Raw genomic sequence first — 12,325 nt, 5'->3', positions numbered from 1 at the left:
GCAATCAAGAGTAGAAAATTTTTTCTGGGACAATTAAGAGTGAAAAAAATAGTTGTAAAGGCAACTATGAGTGGAAAAGAAAATTTGTGGGGGCAATAGTGACAGATTTCTTTATCCGCCGTTAAACTCCGTCTCAATAACACGTTAATCCAAAAAATTTGAAAACTCTTGTGGGGGTAAGTGCCCCCACTCTAAATCCACCACTGATTATTATTATTTTAAACTTCACGACCCAAGTGGTTTAGTGAACATATTGGCAAGTTGTTGGTTAAGAGGATACAAAGCGGGTGATTAATGATCCAAGGGCCACCTTTTCACAAATGAAGTGAGAGTCTATCTCGATATGCTTATTTCAACTATGAAAAACTAGATTGAAAGTCATATGCAAAGCAAAATATTATTACAAAATAAAGTGATTGGTTGAAAGAAATGTACGCCAATGTCCCGAAGGATGAAGGTAAGCCAGGTAAGTTTGGTAGTAGTTGATGTCATTGCTCGATATTCAGTCTCAATGCTAGAACGAGCAGTAATTGATTGTTTCTTAGTATTCGACGAGATGCAATTAACGCCTAAATGAGATTTTGTGACTGTAACATATAGCCAATTTTGGTGTGACGAAAACAAAGTGACTTACGGATATATTTTGATTTTGATGCTGTGGTAATGTCACATGTCTCTCTTTAAGAGAGATTCTATTTCCACACCAATTGCTAAAAACACCCTAATTCGTATGAAAACCTTCATGAATTAGAACACATGTTGGAGTGCTCTTAGTAAAAATTGGTCTGATAATAGTCCCTTCTTTAATACACCAAATCAAAAGACATTATAGCTAGCCCACCACATTATTAGCATAAATTACTTGCAAATTAGCTTTTCTGCAAAACTTTAAACTGAAAAAAAAAAAAATTACCGGTTACAGTGGAAAGTTGAAACAGTAAAAAAAAATTCTTGCTTTATTATATGTTTTTTTATCTCAATTCCTCGAAATGGTAAACCCAGATTTCAAACCACGAGATCTTCACATTCCATCCTCTCACTGTCTTTCTTTCTGCTGGGTCTCGTATTCCACCCAATATCACACTCAATCGTCTCTTCGAACTACGTTCCCAGTTGAAATTCAAACTGAAATCTCTTCCAACTGTTTCATGGAGAGCTCAAACACAAAGCTACTTAAGAAACTTCGAAATTGACTTTTTTTTTTTGCTTTAATTTTCAGGGCTTAATGATGGATTCAAAGCATCTCAGACAGTTATTGAACGAAGACCAAGAACCTTTTGTTCTGAAAAACTACATTGATGAGAGACGTTTCCAGTTCAAAAGACAAGAATCCAAAACCCATTTACAGGCCAAAACAAGAAAACCCATCACACAAAACCCAATCTTTCAAAGAAATTTCTGTAAAAATGTTTGCCTTTTCTCCTTCCACGACTCTCCTGACGTTAAAAAGTCCCCTCTTTTCGATTTCTCTGCTCCAACAAAAAGCCCAATTACAGACTCGAATACCCTTTTCGTTCACATCCCTTCAAGGACTGCAACTCTGCTTCTCGAAGCTGCTTTGCGGATTCAGAAGGAGTCGTCTGCCAAGAAACCTAAAACCCCTAAAAATCTCAACTTTGGGTTCTTGGGATCGATCTTGAAGAGAATAACTCATCGAAAGAGGAATCCAAAGCATGAATTCGAAGGAGATCAGGTTAGAGTCTCTGTGAAGGATATCTTGAGTTGGGATTCCTCTGAGGATCATACAAATGTTACAGAGGAGAGACCAGATGACAATGAGAACAAGATTAACGATATGGGTTTCTCGTTTTCTTGTAATAGAATACTTAACAATGATTGGTGTGAGATTAACGAAGAGAAATCTCTGGATTTAGAGACTTCGACAAGCAAGATTGAAAATTCTGACAAAACAGAGTTCGTCTACAAAGAGAGAAAAATTGCAGACTTTGGTTCATGCGATCATGGATTTGACTCGAACCCTTTTCGATTTGGTCTGCAAAATCGCTCTCCTTCTGGTCACTCGTCGCCGGAATTCGAGATTTCTGCTACGTCTCCGAGTCGCCGCAAAAAACAGGTTTTTTTCCCCATAATTTTACTTTTTTCGGTAAAATAAATTTTCCATTTTATCTTTAAGACTTTAAAAATCGTGACTCGGAATTGAATCGTTTAACGATAGTCTGTAAGTTGGAATATTTTAAAATTAAAACTAAAATTTCCCTTAAAGAGATTAAAAAATGTGAAGGACGATCCGGGTTGAGTCAAGAGTCGTGACTCGATTGAGTGAGATCGCAGTCCTTGAGTTGTCGGCGAAATAGTCTTGTTTTGTTTTTTTCTTTCTAAAATGTCTGTTTCAAAATGACATACCCAGTATACGTGGTTTCCGTACTTCACACAATTTTTAGCATTTATGAAGGGTATTCTCGTTATTTTCATGGCATGAAACATTTTTAATTTTCTTAAAAAAAATATTTTCAATAAAACGACAAATTCCCTTTTTTGTTTTTGTTTTTACGGGTGGTTTGTATTAAATATTAAACATTCCATAAGACTATCGTTGTGGCAAAATTGCATACTTTAATGTCAACATAATGGTTTTCATTATTTCTGAATTTTGTACAGGAAAATGCTGGGAATGACACAGGGTATTTACTGCGATTCTCATAAGTCTGACGTGCGATGTGCACGTAACCATAGATGTGTTTCCTTGTGATACGAGTAAAAATCATCTACGGTTATGTATGCATCTCTACGTCAGAATTGTGAGAATCACAGTAAATCCTGTGTCACCCCAGCACGACTTACAGGTTAGAATAAGGGGCTGAAGTGAACTTGTAATCCATTATCATGCACCATCATCTTCAAAGCCTTATCCCTAGGAAATGGGGTTGACTAACGATTCGCATTAGCATAATTGCTCAAAATTTTATCTCTAGGTTGCTTTTGGGGTCTTTCTCCCATTTTTCTAGAAGAATCCAGATCTAGAGCTAGGATTTTCTTGTAGTGGGGGCAAACTATAGTTGGTTGTATAGTTGAAGAACTTGAAGATGTCAGGGGGGGGGGGTGTGGAGGCAAATGGGGAGAGAGAGGTGAGGGAGTGGAGACAAATGGGGCATGTAAATAGTTGAAAATATAGGAGTGTCTCAAAGTCTTGTGGGGGCAATTGTCATTCGAAGGGAAATTAATGTACCATTCTTTCACCTGCCACATTAGTTAGTTACATAATCAGCACTCTTTTCAAAATTTCCTTAGATTATAGCTTACATGAAATGCGTTGAGGTGTGGGAGGAGGGTTTCAATTCTCCACCCTAGGTGCATATGTTTTGGACTCTTTCTGAACCTTCAACATGAATGTTTCTTGAACATGACCAAACTATCTGAGTCGCCTTTTTCTTAGTTTATTGCCTATTAGAGCTATTCTTGCATTTTTCTAATTTCTCACTCATTCGTCTCAACATCCTCATTTCTGCTAAGCTCAGTTTATTAACATGATGCTTCTCAACCACCCAATATTCAACTCGGCTCATTGTATCATGTAAAAATTTTCTTTTAGTATTTGATTTGGTATCTGTCAATCACATAGCACTCTAAAATTTTGTTTCTATAGTTAGGCAACATCTTCCTCAATCTCTTCACGTAATGTTTAAATTATAATCCATCTTAATGGTCTATTAACACTAAAAGGCCGATTTGAATATTTTTTAGGCAGTAAAGAATGATGAAGGGCACCTAAATTGTGTCGGCAACGATTACCAAGACGAAGAGAAGGAGCAGTCTAGTCCTGTTTCTGTTTTGGACCCTCAATTCGATGAAGAAGAAGGACAAGAAAATGAGCAAACTCAGGAGGAGAAAGATGGCTTTGAACTCGAACGTAGCTTTGCCATTGTACAAAGTACGTACTAATACATGATCCACATTCCTCAAAACCATCAAAATCTGTTTTATTAATATATTGGTGGCTTCGTTATTTTTCATTTAAATTGATTAGTTTCTTTAGACATTTAAATTTGTCAATTTGTTTAAATTAGAACACTTATGTACCACATACCCTTATAGAGCATGCAGTGACTGTCTATAAGGGTTCCAAAAAAGATCTCCCATTGTCAAATTGGAAAATGGACGATTCACGATGACTACCCAAATGAGATCTGATGATTATGGTTATTTGATTTGATCTATATTATATAATTCATTCGTGGATTGTCATGTTATGGAATCAGTTGTACTTCTTTAATTAAGCTCTTCACATGAAACTGATATTACATGATGGAAACAAAGGTTTTAACATAATATACTACTTCTTGGCATTCTTGACCAAGTGATCACTTCTTTGTTTGTCCTAATTTCTTTGTGATTTTACAGGAACAAAACAACAGTTATTGCACAAGCTTCGCAGATTTGAACGACTAGCCGAGTTAGATCCAATTGAACTTGAAAAAAGAATCACCGAAGAAGAAGATGAAGACCAAGACCAAGAGGAAGAAGAATCTGATTACAGTAGTGATGACGATGATTCAATATTAACAGATAATAACAAGAATGATGCTTTTATTAGAGAAGTCCTTAGTCGGTCGAAGCTCTTTAACTTTAGGAAAGTTCCTTCACACATGGAAAGACTAATTTTAGATCTCGTGGCTGAGGAAAAGATGGAAGAGGCCGACTATGTTGATCGGGAGTTGTTGGTGAATAAACTCTGTATGAGATTGGACTCATCGAAGGAGGTAGAGCGGAACACTATTGACATGATGGTTGGATTGGACTTCAGAAGGGAGGAAGAAACGTGGCTCAAAACTCATGAGCATGTTCAAGACACGGCTGTGGCAATCGAGCTAGCCATATTTAGTTTCTTGGTGGAGGAAATCTCAATCGAACTCGTTCATTCTATTGGACTTTCTGTTTGATCTAATTGGTTAATCAACGAGAAATGATTGATGTATTATACGTATTCACTATGTATTTTGAAAAAAAAAATGTATGGAAGATGATCCCCTAGTTAGGGTTTAGCTACTTTGTTGAGTACCACTCAATTTCTTCGCTTATCATTAGCAAATTTGTCTTAGCGTGTTAACATAGAGTATTGCATACCTTTGCTTTTAATGAAAATCTATTTTGTAGATTTCAAGAAAGATATTAAGCATTTTGTCTCTTTTGATTGTAATATCCGTTTGAAGTTAAAATGAGGTTTTGCAATCGTTTCCTTTCTTCTCATGTGAGAGTTCCCTTCAATCTCCTAACCTAGAATGTCGTTTTCGAGGTGTTACACCATTCTTGTCTAATGCCGTGTTTTATTTGTTGACTTGATATGTTGACTTTATAAGGTCAAATCTATTGATGACTGACTTTTGATAACATAATGTACCGAAATCTTGATAATGGAATAATAGCATTAAAGGTTGGTGTTTCTCTCTCAATATTTTTGTAGTTGAATCAAGGGCGAGATTCAAGTTGTACCTTCAGGTGACATGTGTCGTTATATTTTCTGACCCAACAACTTGCATAATATTTAGTTTGAATTGGAGAGAAGGTATTGGACAGACCTTTTCCATAAGATTAATGATGAAATGATGCTTGACACGTACACGATTGACACGGCAACTGTACATTTTTTCCTTGTGTATCTCGAAGAAAAAGATCTATGATTTTGGGCACTTGCCACATCAATTGTGTACGTGATAGCGTGTCATTTTATCACGACTCTTTTCGTAATACAACTTCAATGTCAAGGGAGTGGGATTTGAAACCCATTTGGGTGCATTGTGACTCATCAATAATTAGCCTAATTGGTAATTTGTAGCCCTTTTCGTTAATCACCGATCAGGCTTATTCTTGACTTGGGAATTCAGGTGAGCCAAGTATTGATGGGTCAACATGCAACGTGGCACACGAAGTAAAGTGGGGACGTTTGAAATGGCCGTTGGTGTGGACTTCGTTGATAAAGAAGAGGAGTATAGATCCTATGCTTCGTCGTTAAATGCACTATTCAATATTGACCTATCAATAAGAGGGAGTGACATGTCCACCCATTACGTGGCCCACATATTTTGATATATAGCTTTTTCTAATGCCAAGTGTGAGAAAATAATACTCTAAGTTAGATAAATAACCAACTCACTGGAGTACTTTATCTTTAGTTAAGTCAAGAATCGAGAGCTAGAAAATACTCTTCAATTTCGTAGATCACGCGTGAGCGAAACGCTAACATCCAAACGCGCCCTTGTTGGTCGTCGTCGTCTTCTTGTTCTCCTTAATGTTCCAAAAAGAGGAAATTTATAATAACTTTTCTATGGTTTTATATTGAGAATTTGATTTAATTCGTGTTCTGAGGTGAGTTCCAGTTCTCTGCGATTCTCCAATTTGTTTGAATTTTTGTAGATCGGATTGTTCAGTTTGAGTTTAAATTGGTTTTTGGGTTTGTAAGGTTGTTTCATCGATGTAGCAGAAGCTGAGTTTCGAATTAAGGGATTTTGTGGATTGGTTTCGAGTTCTCATCTCAAAATGCAGAATTCTGTGAACGAAGATCAGAAAAAGCAAGATCAAAGGTGAGGAGTTCAAATGATGTGTATTTTTTGTTGGTATTTGGTGATTTTCTGAAGTTATGGTGAAATTTATGGAGTTTTTGAAGCTTGGAATTAGAGTTTTAAGGGTCATAAGTGCCCATTTATTTGAATTGCTTTTGGTTGACTGTTTTTGGATGGATTCATGGGTTTTTTTTTTTGATTGATTGGATTCATGGATTTTGATGGACATATGTGAGTTAGGGCTTAATTCATAGTTCCTATTTTACAAATTGTGGAGGTTGGGAGTTCTGAGTGTTTGAATTTGACAATTGGGTTTTTTTTTTTGTTTTATTAGTTTGTTTTTGTTGTTGTTGTGAATTCCTATGCCTTAAGTTGTCCCTGAAATGGGGTTTTTGCAAAATAATCGTGTTGGGGTTTTCAAGAGTGTGAATTAGGGTTTTTCTTGTGACTTTTCTGTATTTGTTTTTTGGAGTTCGGATGTATTGAGTTCTGGATACTAATTAAAATTTGAGATTACTTCAATAATTAATTTACTACATAACTTTGAATTTTGATTGAATGTTTGGGTTTTTCATATTTGCCTCTGAATTTTATTTACATGTAGCTTAGGGTATGATATTTGTAAGGAAAACTTGAGGATTTGGGTGCTTAGTGATTCAATACTATTTGGGTTAGGGTTTGAACATGGACATGTTTTTGCTGATTTGATTTTAGTAATTTTGTGTGGAATTTTTAGACGTTCATGGTACCTTGTAATAGGTTGTGTGGTTTCAGATGATATTGAGTTATTTGGTTCTTACTTTTCAGCCAGAAAACTGTTATGGAGGATTCGACTGCAATGACCAACGAGTTCCTTCGTGCTCAGTTACAGTCGGAAAGATCTATCTCAAGTTCTGCGAGACAAAGAGCTGATGAACTGGCTAAAAGGGTTAGTTTAATCGAAATTTTTGGTCTTGTCTGTGGAGCCATATTGTTTGGTCTACTCTTAAATTTTTTTTCCCTATTTTTTTATATATACATATTAAACAATTTAATTTGTGTTTCGTTTGTTTGTCACGGAAGCAAGCTTCATTTAGTATTTTTCAGAGTGTTCTGATGAATTTACGGTCAATTATTCTGCAGTTGTTTAAATAACATTCATTCCATGTGGTGGTTTGAAATGCACATAGGTAGTGGAACTGGAAGAACAACTAAAAATTGTCTCTCTCCAAAGAAAGAAAGCTGAGAAGGCAACAGCCGAGGTTCTAGCGATTTTGGAGAACAATGGGATTGGTGACTTCTCTGAGGCATATGATTCAAGCTCTGACCACGAGGGGATTCTCTGCGAATCTAAAGATGGTAATCATTCTGCAAAGGAAGAGAAAAGCTCGACGAGCTCAAGACCAAGGAGAAAAGAAGTGGAGGACTTGTCAGGTTTGGGGCATGAAGCTTCTTGGAAAAGTTGCAATGGTAGTCCAGATTCTCTTGAAAAGAAGTGTAGTGATCACGCTAGGAGGCATAGCAGTTTCATGCCTATTCGTAGGTCTTCCACAAAACCACGTTTGGGGAAGTCACGCCGCCATATAAAGCAAAGGGAAACAAGGTTAACTCTTGAATCCTTTCTTGTTTTATGTTTCATTTATATCACACCTAAGACATCTTCCATGCTAAGAACTGCAGACACATTTTTGAAGAGAATGAACTCCCCTTTCAAGACATTGTCCTTTCAATCTTGTCTTTCTTGTTCTTTTGGGGAAAAGTCTTTAATGTCTTTAGAGTGGTATTCTTTGAGGATTTCCTAGTAAGTTGGGGTAAAGTTTGTAATTTGGTAGTTAAGTAGTCGGTCTCTATAGAGTGCTCTTCGAGATCTTGTTTCTTTTCTTTTCCTTTTTTTTTTTTTTTCTTTCTTTCTTTTGGTTGTTCACCTTGAACACCTTGGATCTTCTATTATGCTTAATAAATTGAAAAAGACATTCCTTACTAACTCAGTAAGATTTTAACTCTTACTATGTCCTTGAGCTCAAATGGATTGCCACATTGGCAATCCAACACCACTGCCCTCTAGATTTCATAGAAAATCTCGGATAAAAAAAAACATTTTATCTTCTGGGCTTGATCCAAGGTTTTGAAAATGGACGGCTACCAAACTTCCATGGAACTCCAAAATTTAAAATTGAAATTAGGTGGTGAAAAATAATATTTTTATTTCCAAAATTCATGGAATTTTGTCCTCTACCACCCTTGTGGCATCAGATCATGTTTTTGGATATGCCACAAGGTGAGCTCAACAATCCGTGGTAAGAGTTGAAATCTTACTAATTTAGTAAGGCTAGTTGGACTCTAATAAATTATCATTGCCTATCAAAAAAATAAAAAAAAATGAACATAACCATCTTATCTATCGCATTCTTTTAAACAATAACAAAGGGAGAACCGTGTAAAAGGAAGAAAGAAAAAAAACCAGACTTGATGGTTATGGTCATCTGGTGGTGTTCCCTTACATGTGCATCATATGTGGGAGTCTTTTTTAGGGTCCGTAGTAATGTTGCTTAAGTTTTTGTATTTTTTATCTTCCAACTCATCTACCTATTCTCTGCACTTGCTCCCCCTGACACGCACAGACTGGTTCTCACAGCTGTTTCTGTTGCCAGATCCGCAGCAACTGTGGGAGGTGTAGAATCTCTCCCACTTGATGCCCGTGAAAATGGAGTGGCTACTGGGCCTGGAGATGTTTCTAATTGCTTTCAAGAAATGCCTCAGATCATCAAAGAAGGTTCCCAAGAAGGTCAAAGTAAAGAAAACAATGATGGCTTCTATTTCAATGTAGATGAAAGAGATGTCGACATCGAAAGAGCACTTGATCACCAGGCCCAACTCATTGGTAAACATGAGGCAGAGGAAAATGCTCAGAGAGAATGGGAGCAGAAGTTCAGAGAGAACAACAGTTGTACTCCAGTATGTTTCTTCATCGCGTTTCTATGAAATTTTTTGCTTCTTGTCAACAAATCTGACATGATTCACATGTTGTCAACAAATAGTAGGAAATACTTGTGCTGTAGCGGTCACTTGTACACAGTATTTAGAAACGTTTCTTGCCCTCAAAAGAGTTGTGGGTCTGGATGCTAGTGTATCAAGATCATAATGGGTCTCTGAAAGGACCACTAAGCTAAGTGGTAAGATCTTGTGGAGGTTGTTCCCAAGGTCTTAGGTTCAAACCTTTTGAACCCCTTCTCATGCTAACCACTAATCCCACCAAGCAAAAAATAAAATAAAATAATGGGTCTCTGAAATTTAGCATCTATTGTTCAGGGGTTGCCTTCAAGTGTTTGACCATTAGATTATGGGAGTATTGATTGGTGTATGAGTCCCCACTGTTGTTCGCTTAGTGGTATGTGGGGTATTAACTTGCTTCGGCTCAAGGAACACTTCTGATTCTTCATTGCTTTTGAAATTTGATTTGAGCTGCATTACCAACTTCTGTCCTTGAATTTGGGGTTTATTCGATCCCCGATGGTGTATTCTTAAACACAAGATACTTCAGATCTGGAAATCAAAATCTTATGAATTTGGCTGAATGTTCATTTGCCAGGATCCTCTAGTACATGTGTGCTTGGTTCTTCCTTTTTAATCTCCCATTTACTTTGATGCTTCACATCTTTGTGGACTATTAGTATTTCCTATCATTGATTTGCAATACATATTTTATTTAAGGTCTTCAATAACTTTTGTTTCTTGATTGCAAAATGAACAGGATTCATGTGAACCTGGGAACCGGTCAGATATCACCGAAGAAAGGGATGAGATAAGGGTAGAAACTGCAGAGCCTGCTGACACAATTCTCTCTCATGGTCAAGGTGGAGAGTCGGGGGTGGGACGTGTTTGCCACGGGGGAGAGGCCGCATCCAAAACTCTTCCCAACGGCTTCCTGCCTCCTCCACATCTTGACATTGGATGCTCACATGATCCACAATGCAATGGTTTAATGGTCAACACTGAATTTTCATTCCCAAGTCAAGAGAACCTAGAAACTAAATCAAATGGGAAGCATTATCAGGATCAGTCAGTGCAGAAATCATCTTCATTTCATGCGGATGGGAGTTTCTACAAAGGAGAATCGTCGGGGATGCAAAACAAACTTCAAGTAACAACATATCACGGAACACCCGTCTTGGGGGGTGTGTTGGAGGCACTTCAACGTGCCAAACTATCTCTGAAACATGAACTCCACAGATTGCCTTTACCAACCCAAGGTGGGCATATGGTCAGAGTTACGGATACTCCTGTCCCAGCCTTCAAGGCTGGGGATGACAGAGAGATTCCAGTTGGATGTGCTGGGCTTTTTAGAGTACCTACAAGCTTGCAATCCGGAACTACTACTACTACTCGGACCAACTTATTGAGGCCTTTTTACTCCGATTCTGGATCAAGTCTGGCGAGATACCAACAACCTATAAGTTTGCCATCCGAAGCTAATATTACTAATCAGACTAACTTATTGGGGCCTTACTCTGGTATGGGAGTTGGAGTTACGGCTGGTCATCGGTACATTTCGAGTCCGAACTTGGAGATGGGGTCAGGAATTTCTTCTCTCAGACCATTAATTGACGATCATAGTATGGATAATGGAATGGGTCTTCCTGCTTCGAGTAGATATACGTATCCTTATGCAGATTTGGTGCCAAGAATGCCCCCCAACAATGGATTTCCAGGACCCTATCCAAGTGTGAGATCGGGGATACCTACCTCGGATCACTATCCTCTTTATGACGATCAGAATAGGTCGAATGCACGGAGTAGATAGTATCAGGGATTAGAAATTCGTGGGTTGTCTGCATCTGTAATTTCTCCACAGGAAAATTTCATAGGGGGTGTGATTATGTAATATAGCTTCACTTATATGATCGTTGAAGGGTCATTTTCTGTATCTTATGGATGGAATATTTAAGAGAATCTAAATGAAAAATAATGCCTTTGGAAATTGTGGCCATATCATACTCCTTTTTTATCATCTCCATCACTGAAAGCAAGTCATTGCATCTCCCTCTTAAGTAAATCCAACGTGATGATGCCATCTAATTTTCGTCACATCCATTGAATATCTTAAATTGCTCTATACACTCATCCTGCACAATCACAGTTTGGACAAGGTATAAATCTCCAATCTGATCCATATGAGATTGGGTATTTTTTTCATGAGAATTGAAAAATAAGAAAATGATTGAATTCTTTGATCCGTGGTATCTTTATTTTAATCTTGGTTGTCCATGGCTTTTATATGTATTTTAATTTTTACATGAAAAGAATGTTTTGATAATTGGTTACTTTTACTATTTGATAGACCTTTTGGAATGATGTAGAGCATATTTGCTAAAATGGACCATAAAAAGGGTGAAGATAGAATTTTCATGTAGTTTCTATTTCAACTTTAATAAGTTTTTAGTTTGTCTAGTTTCTAATTTATTTTTAAGTTTTTATTTTTTTTAATTCATTTTTATTCTTTAGGTTATAATTATAAATACTTAAATTGAACTATAATAAATTTAGAAAGTTAGTAATATATTATAGATAGATTAAAAAATTATTTTTTGATATTTTAGAAGGTTTATAAATTGTTATGACAAAGTTATTATATAAAGAGCTTGAAAAATGAAATTCAAATATATCGATTCAATTCTCTTTTCTCTCTTAATTACTTTATAGTTCTTTGCTTTATTTATTTTTCTTCAAATTATTGCTTTTTTGTCTATTGAATTTATTAACTCACATGCATCTGCTATTTTAAATAATTATATATTTGTTGAAAATAACTTTTTTCTCATAAGGTCATTCTC

General features: G+C 36.6%; 2 protein-coding genes across 3 annotated transcripts; both read left to right on the top strand.

The window, feature by feature from the left end:
• Positions 1–968: 968 nt before the first annotated feature.
• Positions 969–5,004, top strand: LOC147399996 (uncharacterized). The gene is made up of 4 exons (XM_086445584.1): positions 969–1,112; positions 1,220–2,074; positions 3,703–3,889; positions 4,360–5,004. The coding sequence occupies exons 1-4, from the start codon at positions 990–992 to the stop codon at positions 4,896–4,898; spliced, it is 1,704 nt and encodes a 567-aa protein (XP_086301710.1). The 5' UTR covers positions 969–989; the 3' UTR covers positions 4,899–5,004.
• Positions 5,005–6,168: 1,164 nt separating this feature from the next.
• On the top strand, positions 6,169–11,472 carry LOC147399995 (uncharacterized). 2 transcript variants are annotated; one of them, XM_086445583.1, is made up of 6 exons: positions 6,169–6,321; positions 6,416–6,536; positions 7,323–7,443; positions 7,685–8,097; positions 9,146–9,449; positions 10,246–11,472. In XM_086445583.1, exons 2-6 carry the CDS (start codon positions 6,493–6,495, stop codon positions 11,293–11,295), a joined length of 1,932 nt encoding a protein of 643 aa, XP_086301709.1. In that variant the 5' UTR covers positions 6,169–6,321; positions 6,416–6,492; the 3' UTR covers positions 11,296–11,472. The 2 variants fall into 2 exon arrangements, with proteins under 2 accessions (XP_086301709.1, XP_086301708.1); XM_086445582.1 differs by having other exon boundaries at positions 6,196–6,536.
• The last annotated feature ends 853 nt before the right edge of the window (positions 11,473–12,325 follow it).

The sequence above is a fragment of the Akebia trifoliata genome, chromosome 6 (genome assembly GCF_017979445.1).
Source record: "Akebia trifoliata isolate Shusen 1 chromosome 6, ASM1797944v1, whole genome shotgun sequence".
In the NCBI taxonomy this organism is placed as follows: Eukaryota; Viridiplantae; Streptophyta; class Magnoliopsida; order Ranunculales; family Lardizabalaceae; genus Akebia; species Akebia trifoliata.
The sequence above is the reverse complement of the archived record's forward strand: the minus strand, read 5'-3'. Positions and strand labels throughout refer to the sequence as shown.